This window comes from Acomys russatus, chromosome 9, assembly GCF_903995435.1.
Source record: "Acomys russatus chromosome 9, mAcoRus1.1, whole genome shotgun sequence".
In the NCBI taxonomy this organism is placed as follows: Eukaryota; Metazoa; Chordata; class Mammalia; order Rodentia; family Muridae; genus Acomys; species Acomys russatus.
The window spans coordinates 22,808,666-22,824,967 of NC_067145.1; the positions used below are offsets into that span (position 1 = coordinate 22,808,666).

Genomic DNA, 16,302 nt, shown 5'->3' on the forward strand with positions numbered 1-16,302 from the left:
TAAAAAAAAAAAAAAAAAGAAATGACTTTTTTCTATTGCTTTGTTTTTTTTTGGGGGTGGGGGATTCTTTTTGAGAATTTTCTATTAGGTTTTTAAAGAATAAAACTCCCAATTAGATGTGAAGCTAAGCATTTATGACAGTGATGTGAAAAATGAGTAACGGGAGCAAGCTGTGAAATCTAGGCTTTGGTGTACCCATTGGCCCTCTGTCAGGGCTGTAGTTTTGCAGTTCCTCGCAGAACCATCGTGTGCGTTAAGATGTGGTGCAGTTCATCATGAAAGTTTTAAGTTCACTTTCAAAAGTCAAACGTAAGTAAGAGCACACACGGAGGAGAGGTCTTGGATTTTTTTCCCCCCCGAGTATATATTTTGATGTGTTTCATATGTAGATATTGAACTTAGATGCTTGAATTTCTTTCTCAGGTATCCAACCTATTTGCTCGGGATGAAATTGATGAAATTAATAGTGACCTGATGTCAGCCATGAGGAAGGAGCACCCCAAGCGCCCTCCTACCAATGACAACCTGTATGAGTACTTCATGAGCAGAGTCCGAGGGAACCTTCACGTGGTGCTCTGCTTCTCACCCGTCGGAGAGAAATTTCGCAATAGGGCTTTGAAGTTCCCTGCTCTGATTTCCGGATGCACGATTGACTGGTTCAGCCGGTGGCCCAAGGATGCTTTAGTTGCTGGTGAGTGTGATGGAAATAATGCTGTCCTGTGCTCTCTCGCTCGCAGGGGTTTCGTTTACTCTATTATTTATCACTTGATCTTTTACTTTTCCTGCTACCAGCTGTCTGTACTGGGCTGAACAACTCTCTCTTCCCAGTGTGGGAGGACTTTGGCTACAAGATGCTGCTCTTTTATTTTAGTTTTTATATATATATTTTTTTAAACTTGGGAGCTGTTTTTTCTTTTTCTTCTCCGAACGTATGGTTGCCAGAGAGTGAAGTCTTCCATTTCTCCACCTTTGATTAATTCTCCAGTGAACCGTTTTTCGATACTCAAAAGCTTTGCCTTAATCACGGTTTGTGAAATGCACTTTGTTTGGTGTTTGTTGAGTCTTGCTTATTAGTCCTACATGGTGAAAGGGATGGCGAATACATGCACAACAAGTATTTTATTGCGCACAGATTAGGTTGCTATTTATTACAGTTTGGAAGTTTGGGTTTGGGAGGTGACTTGGTGGATATAAACACTTGCTTTATAAGCATAAGTGATAGAAGGAAAATCCACATCTCCTCCTAGGGATCTTAGTCTCATTAATGAAAGAACTTAAGGGTGGACTGAAACAGAACCTTAAAAGACAATACTGTTAGATATTAAAAGAAAACAAAAACCCAGGACAAGTAAGCCCTATACCTCAGCAGCTGCCCAGAGGAGGGGAATGCAGAAGAAAGGGTAAAAGGCCAGGCTGACTAAGCTGGCGTGGAGGTTAGGCAAGTGATGCACAAGCAGCCACACCGGAGAGGGGAACTTGGGGGAAACAGTAAGGGAGCCAAAGATGTTGGGGGATGCCCAGGGTGTTCGAAAAAGTGTGCTTAGAAAAGAGATAGGAAGAAGAAAAGAAGTCACATTGTCTGCGTCATTTAGAAAAGCAGGCGGACTTATGGGGCTGCTTGGTTGTGGTCCAGTGAACTGCTGTCTATGCTAGGGCTAGGGATTCTGGGAAGGAAAAGTACACAATCTCATTAAAGAACTAAATAGTCCTCCCTTCCCTTGCTATGGTGTGAGGGGAACTGACTTTCTTATCTTACTTTGGCCAGCTGATTGGCCAGCCTCACCTGGAATGTTAGGTCTCCACCTAGGCCCTAGATTCCATTCTCTGGACCAGAAGGATTTTCTCTCATTGGCTTTGGTGCTGCTCTCGCACAAGGACCTGCAGGAGTCCTTAGGATCCATGTAAAAACTCAGGTGCAGCTGTACATACCTCTGTAATCCCACCATTGTAAGTGTGTGTATTGGGGAGAGGAGATGGAAGACCCACTGGGGCTTGCTGGGTACCACTGTAGCTCCAGGTTTAGTGAGAGAGCCTGTCTCAAAGAGAGGAAGCGACAATGATGAGGCAGGACCCCAGTGCTCTCCTCAGGCCTCTGCGCTTGTACCTGTGTGTGAACCTGCATATATATCACAAATACACATAACACACACACACACACACACACACACACACACACACACAAGGAAAATTAATGATAAGCTTTCTAGAAAAACTATTACTTCAGTTGTTTTAAGGATGCTAAGTTTGAATTTAGTATTATCTCTACACACAAAATTTAGGAATAAAGATTGAGTATTCTTAATCTGAAAATCTCTAATGACTCAAAATCTAAAATATTTTGAGCAACTGCTTAATACTAAAAAAAAAAAATAGTTTTACAACAAGCATTTTAAATGAAGAATACTTAACTTGTTCTTCACTTTTGTGTTAGCATTTTACTTAGAATCTCAATGAGTGAATATTCTCAATTAAAAATATCACTAAGTGATTGTGCTTTTCTCATTGAAAAAAAGCTCAGAAATTCGATACTAGATTTGAATTGCTTTAGCAATCATAGTACTTTTCTGACATGCTCATGCGCTCGTGTGTGTGTGTGTGTGTGTGTGTGTATGTGTATGTGTGTGTGTGTATGTGTGTGTGTGTGTCTGTGTGTGTGTGTATGTGTATGTGTGTGTGTGTATGTGTGTGTGTGTGTCTGTGTGTATGTGTGTGTGTGTGTGTGTGTCTGTGTGTGTGTGTGTATGTGTGTGTGTGTGTATGTGTGTGTGTGTGTGTATGTGTGTGTGTGTGTGTGTGTGTGTGTGTGTGATACTTGGGATTAAACCTAGGGCTTAGCTCATGCCACCAAAAATTCTCTCATTTATCTACACCCTTGTTCATAATCATTTATGTTAACAGAGATCACCAGTAAGGGATATCTTTTGTTTATGTAGCCACCTGTCTTTTTTGTCCCTTATAAAATACAAATAAGTAAAATTAGATAAATTCTAAGGAATTTCATTTTTAGTTTGTTGATACATCTGGAATAGGGAAAATTAAGTAACGTGGACCAGTTACTTATAAAATACAAATAAGTAAAATTAGATAAATTCTAAGGAATTTCATTTTTAGTTTGTTGATACATCTGGAATAGGGAAAATTAAGTAACGTGGACCGGTGTACATGCTCTTTGGATAACTCAATGGCAGGCAGTCTTTAGTAGCCAGCCACCAGAAAGCTTTGGGGACCATTTGACCATTTCAAAGGTTTTACAATATAAAGCATCTTTCCAGCATATGTTTTCACCAAGAGATGTGGTCCATTCAAAGGCATTCCTTACACAGTGAACATAAAGAAGATTTAAAATAATGGTAACATCCTGGAAGCCATCTCATAATGACAACCAAAGCAGTTTGAGTTATATCTGCCACACAGTAAATGTCCCTTCCATTATGTGGTCCCCTCAGCTGTAGGACACTTGCCTGTTATATGTGAGGCCCTGACCTTCATGCCTAACATTGCAAAAATAAATACAGAAAAAAGTTGCTGTCCATTGGCTAGATCTGGGTAGGGTTTTGAAGTTTACTACATGTATTGTCCTTGGCTGGTGCCATAGTTTGAGCAGGACCCCTCGGCCCAAATCTGCCTATCATAATGTTCTACTTGTAGGTTTGTAGGACCCTCTGGAGAGTGGGGTCTGACTTTCACATGAACTCTGGTGCCCCATATTTGATCATGTCCCCTGGATGGGGAGTCCTGGTGGCACTCAGAGGAAGGATAGCAGGAAGGATACCAAGAAGAGACTTGATACCCTATAAGCATATACAAGGGGAGGGGGAGGAAGTCCCCCTCAGTCACAGTCATAGGGGAGGGGAGTAAGGGGAAAATAGGAGGGAGGGAAGGAGGAATGGGAGGATATAATGGATAGGATAACCATTGAGATGTAATATTAATAAATTAATAAAATATAAAATATTTTATAAAATATAAAATATTTAAAAAATTCCTTCACAGGTATGAATTCTTCGTGTTTCTAATGCCTAGATTTAAACTTATTGAAGTTTGAACTGTTCCTTACAACACTTGGATTAACTTAGTTGGGAAACAAGAGTTACAAGTCTTTTAATTCATTACCTTTTAGTGTTTAGTAAATTTTATTTTCAAGCAACTTGCTGAGTGGTCCCTTATCTTCCACTGAGAACTTAATTTACTGATCAGATACTAGGGATAAAAAGCCACCATTCCTTATGTTTGTGCTAGCCATCTCTGGCTCCCTAGATTCTGTTTCTTTCTCTGCTACTTAAATTGTTCACATTTCTATTTTCAACTCTTATACACATAGGCTGTTTCTTATAAAAATGCTTGTGATAATTTTAAAATACAGTATACATGATCCTTGAAAAATTCTAGGAGTTAAAACTGTGTTCGATATTTCTCTTTCATCCATTTCAGTCATGAATAGACAGTGGGGACACAATACATATGTTGCCATAGATTTGATTTTACTTTATAGGTTATTCTTGGTTGTTTGAGAAATGGGTTCACTATGGTTTAGCTCATTGTGTAGACCGATTAGGCTTGAACTCAAGAGATGTGCCTGCCTCTGTCTCCTCAGTACCGGGTTTAATGGTTTTTGCCATCATGCCCAGAAATGGCTCACTTTTTTTCTTTCAGTTTTTGTTTAAAGATTTATCTATTAATCATGTATACAGTGTTCTACCTGCATGTAAGGCACTCGATCTCATTATAGGTAGTTGTGAGCCATCATGTGGTTATTGGGAATTTAACTCAGGACCTTTGGAAGAGCAGACAGTACTCTCTTAACCTCTGAGCCATTTCTTGAGCCCAGTAGATTGTTCTTATAATGGGAAATGTGTTTTATAGTTGATTCACTGGTGGACCCAGTGGACAAGGTAAAAGTCTCTCATAGAAGAGTTTTATGCAAACACCTATAGTGGGTGCTGTAAATTAGGTCTGATCACAAATGGCCAGTCATGGCTTTTAAGAGCAAGATGACTGCATTAAAACAAATATAGTGAACATTTCCATGTGACAAAATCAGCCAGACTCAAAAGGAATTAAAGGGCTGACAGGTTCCAAGTGTAAGTGGGTCTGAGTGGCAAGTGGGCACTGATGTATCAGTTATTTGTATCACTTTTTTTAAATTTGTAGTTTTTAAATTTTAATTTAAAAATTTTATATAATTTTTTGTTAATTAAACATCTATAAAATTTTTTACATAGACATTTATATTATTACACATATATACAATAGACTACCTATAGCAAGAATAACCATGACACAATCAGGAATTATATAAAGGTTACATTTTTAGTGTTTTGGCTATTTGTATTTGGCAGCCTTCAAGAAAACATCTTTCCTATCTTGATGCATCTAAAATTCTGAATGTAAATAAATCTCCATCACATCTTGTCACTATTAACTTAAACATCTATCTAGACTTAAAACATCTTAACCCCTAAACAACTAAGCTTCATCATAAAACTAAGCTACCTGGTCTTCAATTCCATCAGAGACTTGAGAAGGAATAAACTTGGTTACCTGAGTATGCTGAGAGTGCAGGTTAGTAGCTTTCCAAATGAAAAGATGACAGAAACATTTTTCTACCAGAATAGTCACTCAAAACTCTCTATTATGTTGGCGCATCTTCTTCAGCCTGATGGCCCAATATATCTGACAGACATATTTGTGAGGCAGGAACTATTGAGGACTTGCTTACCTTGTCTACGCAGAGTTTGGTGGTTGACTCTGCCTACATCTAAGCTTGCTCTTTTTTAATCAGAATTCTGTCTGCTGTAGAAATGAGGACATTTTGCTCAGTGGCTTGTTTGCCACATTTGAAGCCATCTCCATAAGGAGGTTCGTTGATGCTCATTATCCTCTTGGAGGTAGGCTGGGTGTTGCCGGGAGTTAAACTCTCTCTTTGTCAGTGAATCTTTAAAATAATAAAAATGTTTTAAAATGCCATATTCTGCATGTCTCTGAGGTTTTTGAAGACCTTATCTAACTATCTTACCTCATCTTTCTATAGAATTATATCTATTTTCTTTACCTAAGATGTATATTCTTGTGATAAAAGTAGACTAACAATTGACATGACCATGATTTGATCAACTACCAATTAACTTGTAAAACTTATTTATCCTAAACAGCCTGCAATAGCACTTTCAAAGTATTGGAAGTAAACCTTGTATTATAATTGAGTTATATGGGTACAATACCTCATATTAGAGTAGAAATATATCTAATGTGTGTGAAGAATAATCTTACATTTGAATTCCATATTACTGAATCTAGAATTAAAGTTATTTTGCATCTATATACAAAATTCTATACCAGTGAATGAAAAATAACCTTGTGAGGGACAATTGAGGCATTAAGTGCATTAAGTTGAGGAGTAGGGACACTAATCTCCTCTTTGCTCTATCTTCCCTTTGCACTTCTGTATTCCCCATTCTTTCTTTTCAACCCCTATCTCCAAATGTAAAAATGTAAGAAAAAGGAAAAGAGAGACATTTCTGAATCTAACCTTGTTTTCTTTCTAGATAAGACCAATAACAACTTGTAACCAACTCACATTGATAATAGCCCTTTATAGCCCAAGAAAGCAACCAAAAACCTACCTAACCCCCCCTTAACAGAAATGGGGAGTTTTTTCTTTCAGCTAATTTGTGACGAATAGTACCTTTGTAGGGGCCCAAATAAAATCGGGGCAATGGTGGTCCAGCATCTGTGGTCTAGTTTCTAAATGTTGAGAAATTCCAGGCTTAATTAGAGTCCTGTGTGGGACAGTCTGAAATTCTGGAGCAAATTGGATTGGAAAGTGTCCTGGGAGCTGTCTGGTTCTGATGAGTAACAGCAATTGAAGCACTTGGTGCTGGAACATGAAAGATACAGGATGTCAGTGTCCAGCATGCTGAGAGGAATGCATCCTGTCAGGTCTGATCCAATGTCAGTGTCTGGTTCTTTTGTTTTGAAATCATGTAATTTCTCACAAGCATTATACAGTCCTAAAATTATAAGTGTATAAGGTGTGTGTGTGTGATGCACAGAACAATTAAAGCTGGTTTTCTGCTCTTTGAACAGAAAAAAAAAATAGACATCTGTAAATCTTCATTCATGCCATAAGAAGAATGACATCTAATAGTATTTCATAGGGGTTCTGTAGCCAGCCAGAAGCATTGTCTATGCCTAGAAATTCACTTTTTTTCTTATGTAACCTATAAAACAGGCTGGCTGCCAGAGGAGACTGCTCTTCACAAGTGCAACAATACAAGGAGTGATGAGAAGTCAAAAGTTTTTACTGTGTTCTATATGAAAGGGACAATAAAATTGCTGATGTCTTAGGCCCAGGGCCCAAAGTGCTGAGATCTATTCCTTCCTAGGGCAGCAAAGATTACTTGCGGGCCCAGGAAATGACTCTTTTAAACACAGCCAGGCAACTTTGTAAATAGCAATTGGTGTGCCTGTTTCACACACTGTCATCTTTATTCTCCCCAGTGTCAGACCATTTCCTCTCATCCTACAATATTGACTGCAGTGCAGGAATCAAGAAGGAAGTGGTCCAGTGCATGGGCTCCTTTCAGGATGGAGTGGCTGAGAAATGCGCTGATTATTTCGAGAGGTTCCGGCGCTCTACTCACGTGACGCCCAAGTCATACCTTTCCTTTATTCAGGGCTATAAGTTCATCTATGGAGAAAAACGCGTGGAAGTGCAGAGCCTGGCCAACAGGTGAGTGTGAAGGTTAAAGAAAAGTCACCCTGAAGCACTGGTTCTCATCCCAGGGCCAACTTGTTGGCTGGGTGCATTTTGATATGACCTGAGACATTGTTAGTTGTCATAAAATGGCATTCTAAAGTTAGGGTATTGTGGGCCAACAGTATTGGTATCTAAAGGACAGTGCACGGGTTTAAACACATTTCTCATATGGGTAACAAAAATACATCAATTCATATTCGTTAATAACAATCTCAGTGTATCAAAATATGCACCAGCATTGCATAAAGCAAAGAAATCAAAGTGCCTTTCCTTGGGGTAGTTTGGCCAATAGCGAACCCAGGTTTGTGTTCTTTACTTCTCCTCCTGTATCTCCTATTGTCTCTCTTGTCTATAATTTATCTGTTGTATGAGTCTGAATCTACACTTGCCTGAATGCTGTCTTGTCTTGACTGTCCCTGTGTCCACTTCTGTTTCTAACAAAAGGTCTTTACTCTTTATTTATTGAACAGTGAAGAGGGAATGAAATGGGGACAAATGAGAGATACTTTATGGAAATCTTTAACAGGGTCTTATAAGGTCTTATGTCACTGACTCCAACTGACCTATATAACCAACAAATAAATTCCATTAAATAATATCTCTATGCTATTTCTAGCATTTATGGTGGACATTTATTGTGTAGTGTTGCTTTCAAAATACGATATTTTCAGCATTTGTCATTGTAACCCTGATACACGCATTCATTTCTCTCTGGATCAGGGATGTGGAAAACTTTGTACACACCGGCTTAGATTGTAAAACTGATCAAATGTGAAATCCAAGACAAGTAGGGTCTGTCTTAAGTGACCGCAAGGTGTGTTATTAACTGTAGCTGTGAGGTTTAGTAAAAGTCCAGGTCTCTTAGAATGCAAGAGATGTTTTCATAGTATGGTATCACCGCAGGACAGAGGTCAAGGCAGCTCCTGAGCAAAGAAGCATCCGGCCCCAACGCCATCGGTGCTGATCTTGAGAATCCTCCTCTAGACCCTGGGGGCCATTAGGCTGCATTCCTACGCCTTTGTTGTTGTATAATAGGAGAAAACTCCCAGGTGTCTTAAATGACTGCCACTTTTGATGATGCTGATTGACATAGTTACATAACAGATGTGGAAGAGAAGTGGAAACCCAGATTCTACCTCCTCTTATGCTTAGCATCGGAGTGAGTCCTCTGTGTGGATGGAGTAGACGAGTCCAGCTAATGACTATGTCATTGCCAAGGGAAGATCTTGTGCTCCTGAATTTTTCTCAATATTCGCACTTTCTGCTGGAAAGTAGCCAGAACTAGCCAAGATAGCCTTGTGAGGATGCCTCGGTAGGAGACTGCAGTGTGTGTGATTCACGGGCTAGTGCCTAAATGGTTCCAAGGCCTCTCATCGTCCAGAGAACATTATTTCAGCTAGTTCATACCTGTTTTAGTGTAAATTTTATTTAGTTTCTTGAGGCCAAACCTTTCCTCTTTTTAATTTTATTTGACTATTTTGAAAAATACAAGTTATTATCTTTCTGCCAGCATAGAACTGTGAACATTTGAAGTGCATTGTAGTTATGCCCTGGGTGGTATAGTCTAGGCCATGGTGTTTCCTCACACTGTACACAGGTTTTTTTGTGTACTCGCTTCTTATGTATGGTCAGTGAAGAACACGTGACTGTCAGCTGGAACTAAGCCTAGATGTATCTCCTAGGTGAGGCTTTTTTTTTTTTTAGGTTGCTTTATTAAATATTGTCACTCTTTAAATATGACACTGCTACTCCTACTAGTGAAATGACACTTGAGATCAAGGGCACTTGCTGCACATTTTTAACATTGCTTGCATGGATTTTCGAACCCCAGAATGAATACTGGATTGGAAAAACTAAAAGAAGCTTCAGAATCCGTTGCAGCCCTGAGCAAAGAACTGGCACTAAAAGAAAAGGAACTACAAGTGGCCAATGATAAAGCTGACATGGTAGGTGGGCGGCCAAGGACTTGAAGATATTTATCTCTGTTATAAAAACTATGTACTGTTCTGTATGGAAACGGGAGAAGTAGACAAAATCAACACACCAAGGCAAAGAGACGTGCATCGCCTGCAAAATGTGATGTGATAATTTTTTCCCCCGATTCACCTAGGTCTTAAAGGAAGTCACAATGAAAGCACAGGCTGCTGAGAAGGTCAAGGCTGAGGTACAGAAAGTGAAGGACAAGGCACAGGCCATCGTAGACAGCATCTCTAAGGACAAAGCCATCGCTGAAGAGAAATTAGAGGCAGCGAAGCCAGCCCTAGAAGAGGCAGAAGCCGCACTCCAGGTGAATCTGTGGAAGTGGCAGGTGCTCTCAAGAAACTGATGTGGGCCAGACCCGAGCTCTAGCCGCGGTCTCCGCGGACTATCAAAATCAGCCCCCTATATCTCACACCGACAGATTAACATCTTCTGCTCACTCTTAAGCAATAATGAGTCCTGTCACGGAATGGCGGCCGGGAGTCTTGGGTTGTTCAACTTTTTCATTAAAAGTCTGTGTGACAGTGGAAACGTTGCATGAAGTTTGCAAAACGTCTCCTGACTCACTCAGGACTTTGAAGCAGGTGGTCGATGAGATGAAGCCTCCTCTGAGCCTGTTTGTAAATTGTCCAAGTAAAGGCTGCTGATTTAATGCAGCCCAGTAGTGACAGAGGCAGAGTGGCTTTCAACACAGTCAGTGCAATTGTGTGGCCTTAACGGAGCCGATAAAGTAACAAAGGAAGTGGTGTTTTGAGAAATATAATATGTTCTGTGAGTTAGACAATGACCTATGTGGCAGGTCAGTATTGAAGAATTAATGTAGGATTCTTTTATAAAGATTACTTTTAATTCATTCCTACTCGTATACTCCCTTAGGCTATTGTTCCTTGGCTTAGAAATGGATGGGGGAAAAAAAAAACAATTATGCTGCGTGTCCACTGCTAACTCATCTGACCTCATTTGGGTGTGGGTCATTGCTTGATAATGAGATTATGTTCCCTTACCTCTTTCTTAGCCTGATGCTTGAGAAACTTCCAAGACTTTTTGATCCAAGTCTTTAGGTTTTGTGTTTTGTTTGTTTGTTTTCCTAAGGGCATTTATGAACCAATGATATGGCTCAGTGGTAAAATTCTTGCTTGGCATGTGCGAGGCTTTCAGCTTAGGTCCCAGTATCACAAACAAGAATAACAGAAGCCACGCACATTTCTTATCTACTGAGATGATGAAGACATTGCTTTCTGTTTTTCCCTGACTTTCTATGCTATAGTTGCATTTGGCGCTTGTGTTCCCCTGTTGTTTCTCTCTTCTTTGTGCTCTGGCTAAGCCATCCTCCTCTAGCCTCCAAGCCCTGCTGAGGCTTTAGGCCCTTAGATCTGCAGACATGGCAGGCCTTCCTCTTCCACAATTTTGTCACTTTGGCTGTCCTGAGAGAGTCTTTTTGATCAGCAGAGGGGATAAGGGCACTGTACACGAACTTTGAAAATCATGTAAAATTCAGGGTGCCTAACGTCACAGAACTAGAGCATAAAGCTTCTCAGGAATTGCCTTTTAAAAGAAGGCTAGCATTTCCATGAGAGTTGAGTTGGCGTCTTATGCTCACACTGTAAGATGCTTCTGCCATTTCTCTAAATTGCAGGTCTCTACAGCCAAAATATCACATAACCACTGGTGTAGCAGTATGTGGGAGCAGAAGTAGGGCTTATGTCTTACGTCATACATAGGACCAGGTGTACGTCAGTAAACTTTGTTAGTAGAACAAAGGTACTGGAGATAATCCATGCGTGAAGAGAACATGGCTGCTTTAACTTACACATTTAGTGCTTTGAGTCTGGTATGAGGCAGCATAGTACAGCTGCGGCACATGGAACAAGAGGCTCACTTTATGACCAGGAAGCAAATGAAAGAAAGAGCTAAAGTCCCAACATGCCTTTCAAAGGGTCAGGACTCAATATTGGTTTTCTCTCATGTCTCACCTCCAAAAGGCTCCTGCACACTTAAATAGTATCATCCCGGGGACCAATCTTTTATTTTTGAAGGACGCTTAGTATCCAAACCACTGGACCATATACAAAGGAGAATTTTATAACTTTATGGATCCTACATGTATCTTCCTGTGTCTTTGTGTTCCTGAGATCTTGGAAACTGGCCTTGTCAATCCATTCTAATCAGATACAGCTATACTTTGCACCATCAGGTTTATGTCAATGTGAGAAAAGCCAGCAACAAAGAATATGTTCCATAGGGCTGGAGAGATTGCCCAGTGGTTTAGAGAGCTTGCTGTTGGATGACCCAGTTCAAGCTTCAGCGGTACTCACACAGTGCCCCCAAACTCACCATAATTTCAGTTCTAGGGATCTTAGTTTGTCTTCTGTCCTCTGTGGGAACTAGGTATGTAAGTGGTGCACACACATACATGAGGCATTCATACACATGAGACAAAGAAATCATTTGGAGAAGAAGGTGTCCCTTCCAACCTTCATGTTTAATCAGACTTTCACTAGCTGTCAAAGAAAAAGTACATTCGAATAGTAAATAACTGTTACATTGACATGGAGTATAGGTCTTACATATACTCCTGTTACTGCACCTGCATAATATAGAATTCAATGTCTGTCAGAAACACATTGGTCTCTAGGTACAGCATCAGCACCAGATCCTTTACCCACTGCCTGTCCGAAGGGCACGCCTGTCAACATATGTAATTGATGCACCTTTGTATAAGCGTAACTTAATCCTAGCTTCCCACTGGCTGTTGCTCTCCTTCCCTCATTTCTTCCGAAGTCACACATCTCAAATAAGGGTCTGACAATTTTGGTTCTTCACCCCCCAGTTTTCTTCTCTAGCTACCTAGCTTTCAGAAATGCTGGCAGGCTGCAACACAGCTCTTCACAGCAGACCATCAAGTTGAGTGTGTGTGTGTACTCTGTCTTCAGAGAAAGTTCATGCTCTGATAGGGAATTCAGAGGAGGGAGAAGGCTTTAAGACACAGACACACAGGCAGCACATGCACTGTTTGTCCTAAAAGTAAGCCTGTGCTAAACCCATCCTTTCTCTAATATTGACTCCATAAAAAGTTTAGCAAAGAGAGTGTTACCAACCAAAAGAGCCTGATTATTAAATAATTTGCTGTATAGGAATGTCTGTGCTGGATTTGGAATAGAATCTTTCTGAGAGCTGTGTGAAATTCAAACTGCCCAACTCCCTTCATTTAAAGGTCACTTCCCAGCTAAGAAACCTCTAATTATTCAACCTGTCAGCCCCAGGGCTACCCTCTGGTGTCAGTCCACGGTGACAGTCTGGCTTGCTTTAGAGAGAGGCAGACTCTTGACCTACATAGCTAATGAGCGAAAAGCTCTGCGAATCCAGTATCTTCCCTCATCTCAAACCCTGAGAACTCCTTAAATGCTGACTGCTTTGTTTTACTTTTTTTTTTTTTAACACAAAGAAGCCTGTATATTTTAAGGGATGTCACAGCTCCATATCTGCTCACCAACATTTCTCTCCTCTTTCTGCTTCTTAGAATTGTAAAAAGTTGACCTCTACACACACCTAACCCCACACAAAAATACACATGTATAAAACTTAGAAGCTAGGATCTGCATGTGAGAAAGAACATGCAGCGTATGTCTTTCTGATCCCGGGCTATCTTACTAAATAGAAAAATTTCCAGTTCCATGCATTAAAATAATGAGGTTTTAAGGGAAGAAAGTAGAGAGGGTATTAGGATATGTGTGATATAAAAGTGGAAGGGAGACTACTGGGTTATAAGTACTCAGAAAGAGGACAGAAGACTGAGGAAAAGGAGGGAACTAGCAATGGCAAGGGACAACTAAGTTAGATATGCATGACAATGTCATTCAGGAGCCCATAACTAGGTTTCTGAAGAGATGGCTCAGCAGTTCCAAGCATGCACTGTTCTTGTAGAAGATGCAGGCTTGGTTTCTAGCTCACCCACTAGGTGAACTGTAACTACTTGTAACTCCAGCTCTAGAGGGAGCTGGGACTCCGAACTTCATAGACACATGAATTCTCGTGCACACACCGCTCCCATTACATAATGAAAAAATAAAATATTAAAAAAAAGTAAAAAACAAAGCTTGCACGTTTGTAAAGAATTGTAAAGAATTTTGACTTTGTAGGACATTCCTTTCCTTGGGGTTAAATGTGGCTCTACACCCTATGACTCAACTTTGTTGTTTCAAACAACTCAAGTGTTGTTTGTCCTCACTTGAAACAGCAGCATCCATACGTGAATGTATATCTGCGTTTTCTTATCTGAGCTTGGGTGCTTCCTCCTTTCCGCAGACTATCAAGCCCTCTGACATCGCCACGGTGCGCACACTGGGCCGACCCCCTCACCTCATCATGCGGATTATGGACTGTGTACTGCTCCTGTTTCAGAGGAAGGTCAATGCAGTGAAAATCGACCTGGACAAAAGCTGCACAGTGCCTTCCTGGCAAGAATCCTTAAAACTGATGACAGCAGGAAACTTTCTGCAGAATCTACAGGTTGGTCTTTCAATAAAAATGAACTAATGGGCAACCAAGTTGGCTGACATAGCTGTGAGTCTTTTAATAGAATTCACGTCTAAAAGTAACTTGTCCTACACATATGTTTTGGAAATGCATGTGAGTACTCATTTGTAGTAGAATTTTCTCCATCAAACGTAAGACATGAGGGTAAGGTCTTTTCTGGTCACTTTTCGGCTATGTTGACACACAAACTCCAATAAAAAATGGCAAAGTCATTCTAATGAGACTAAATAGGTGTATGTCCCATCTGCATATAGAAGCAGATGTGGTTATCTCTCAGTATTTTCAGCACTCCCAGCAGATGCAGATATGTGAGGATGCTCAGGTTCCTATATAAAATGGCATAGGTTTTGCTTATATCCTTGCACATCCTCCTGTATCCTGTAAATGACTGCTAGAGTATTTACGATCCTAATCCAGTGCAAATGCTGCATAGTCACTACACATTTGGTTCTTGTTGTTAGATGATCTCACTATATACCTTATTTGAACTCATGATGCACCTGCCTCAGCTTCTTCAGAACTGGAATCACAGGCATGTGCCACCACGTCCAGTTAGTTGTACTATATTGTTTAGGGGACAATGATGAAAAAGAATTCTGCATATGTTCAGCACAGACATGGTATTTCTCATAAATATTTTTGGCTTGCCTTTGGAGTCTATATAGATACCAGTAACCACTGCCTGTGCTCACACTTACAATTTGATGTCAACAGTAGTATTATTGGAGGAGTAATTTATATAGCTTTAGTTTTGTGGCATATGCAATGTACACATTTTAGGTGTACCACTTGGTGAATGTGCCTATGCATATTAATAATCACCGAAAGCAGAAGAGTATATTTAGAATCTCTTTCATGCTTACACCTAGTCAGTTACCTCCTATAAATTAATATTATTCTTTTCTCTTGATCATCATCATTGCCTGCTGGGAAACTAACATATATGAAATCACAAGGTGTGAAGCCTTTCTTTGACTTTCCTTCACTATATAGATGGGGTTTATATTTTTGTGGGAAAAGCGACTTTGCCTTCATTTTTGTTATAGTTTCCCAGTATATGTATGTGCAGTGAGTGCTGTGTGGTCAATATATAATAATTAAATTTCATTTTGAGGAAGAAAATAAGAAAATGAAGAGAACAAAGACATTGGTTTTCAGTGTTTGCACAGTCTGATTACTCTAGGTAGACCAGTTTTAAGCTCCAAAAAATAATGATGAGGACAGAGATCTGAGAAAGTCAGAGCAGCATAGCATCTGGTACAGTTACACCACGCAGGTGCAGGTGGCGCCAATGACCTACAAGTGTTGCTGCTAGGGAACCTAGTAAAGCCAGGAGAAGTTTGACCGTAGGTTGCCTTAGTGAGTGTATTCAATAAGCCATAAATAGACTTAACAACCAGTGTTTAGATTTTCTGAAATGTTTATAATCAATTTCAATGAGATCCTTAGAAACAACACCAATGTGAAACCTGTGATATGTCTTGATTTGTCTACTTGGACTGTTGAAGGAATTTTGGGGTTGTTACTAAGTTTTGGCTATTACAAATGAATCTGCTGTCTGTCCTGATATACAAGACATTTGGGGGCTGTGTGCACGTGTTTCTGTTGGTCATTTGTGTAGGAATAGGATTTTTGAGACATAGATTGTATATATTTCATCAGTTTTTGGCAGACTGTAGAAAAGAGCCCTTTTTTAAAAAGTCTTGTAATTTTATACACTTAGACATACTGTGGGATGCTCCGTATCCTCACTGCTTTCTGCTTTTCCCTATCCTTGTGCATGTGATAGTAGCAGTTTCTTTTTGTTATGGGCCTAATTTGCATTTCATTGACAATTAATGATGCTAAACTTTTTTTTTGGAGGATTTGTAAACCTTTTGGAAATTTTTGTGTTCTTATTTGGATCTCTCTCTTTAATAACTTCTTTCATTTTTTGAACTTACAATTACATAATTTTCCCATTCTCTTTCCTTCCTCAAAACCCTCTTGTACACCCCACCTTGCTCTTTTTCAAATTCATGGTCTCC

The 16,302-nt window shown here is 39.9% G+C and overlaps 1 protein-coding gene across 1 annotated transcript in view; it reads left to right on the forward strand.

Moving 5' to 3' along the window:
- The window catches only part of Dnah5 (dynein axonemal heavy chain 5), a 245,260-nt gene that overhangs the window by 164,375 nt on the left and 64,583 nt on the right, over positions 1 to 16,302 (forward strand). Inside the window, exons 55-59 of the mRNA XM_051151015.1 lie at positions 424 to 691; positions 7,501 to 7,732; positions 9,591 to 9,705; positions 9,870 to 10,046; positions 14,045 to 14,248. Of these exons, the coding sequence (XP_051006972.1) occupies positions 424 to 691; positions 7,501 to 7,732; positions 9,591 to 9,705; positions 9,870 to 10,046; positions 14,045 to 14,248 (996 nt within the window). The remainder of the gene's footprint in view (positions 1 to 423; positions 692 to 7,500; positions 7,733 to 9,590; positions 9,706 to 9,869; positions 10,047 to 14,044; positions 14,249 to 16,302) is intronic.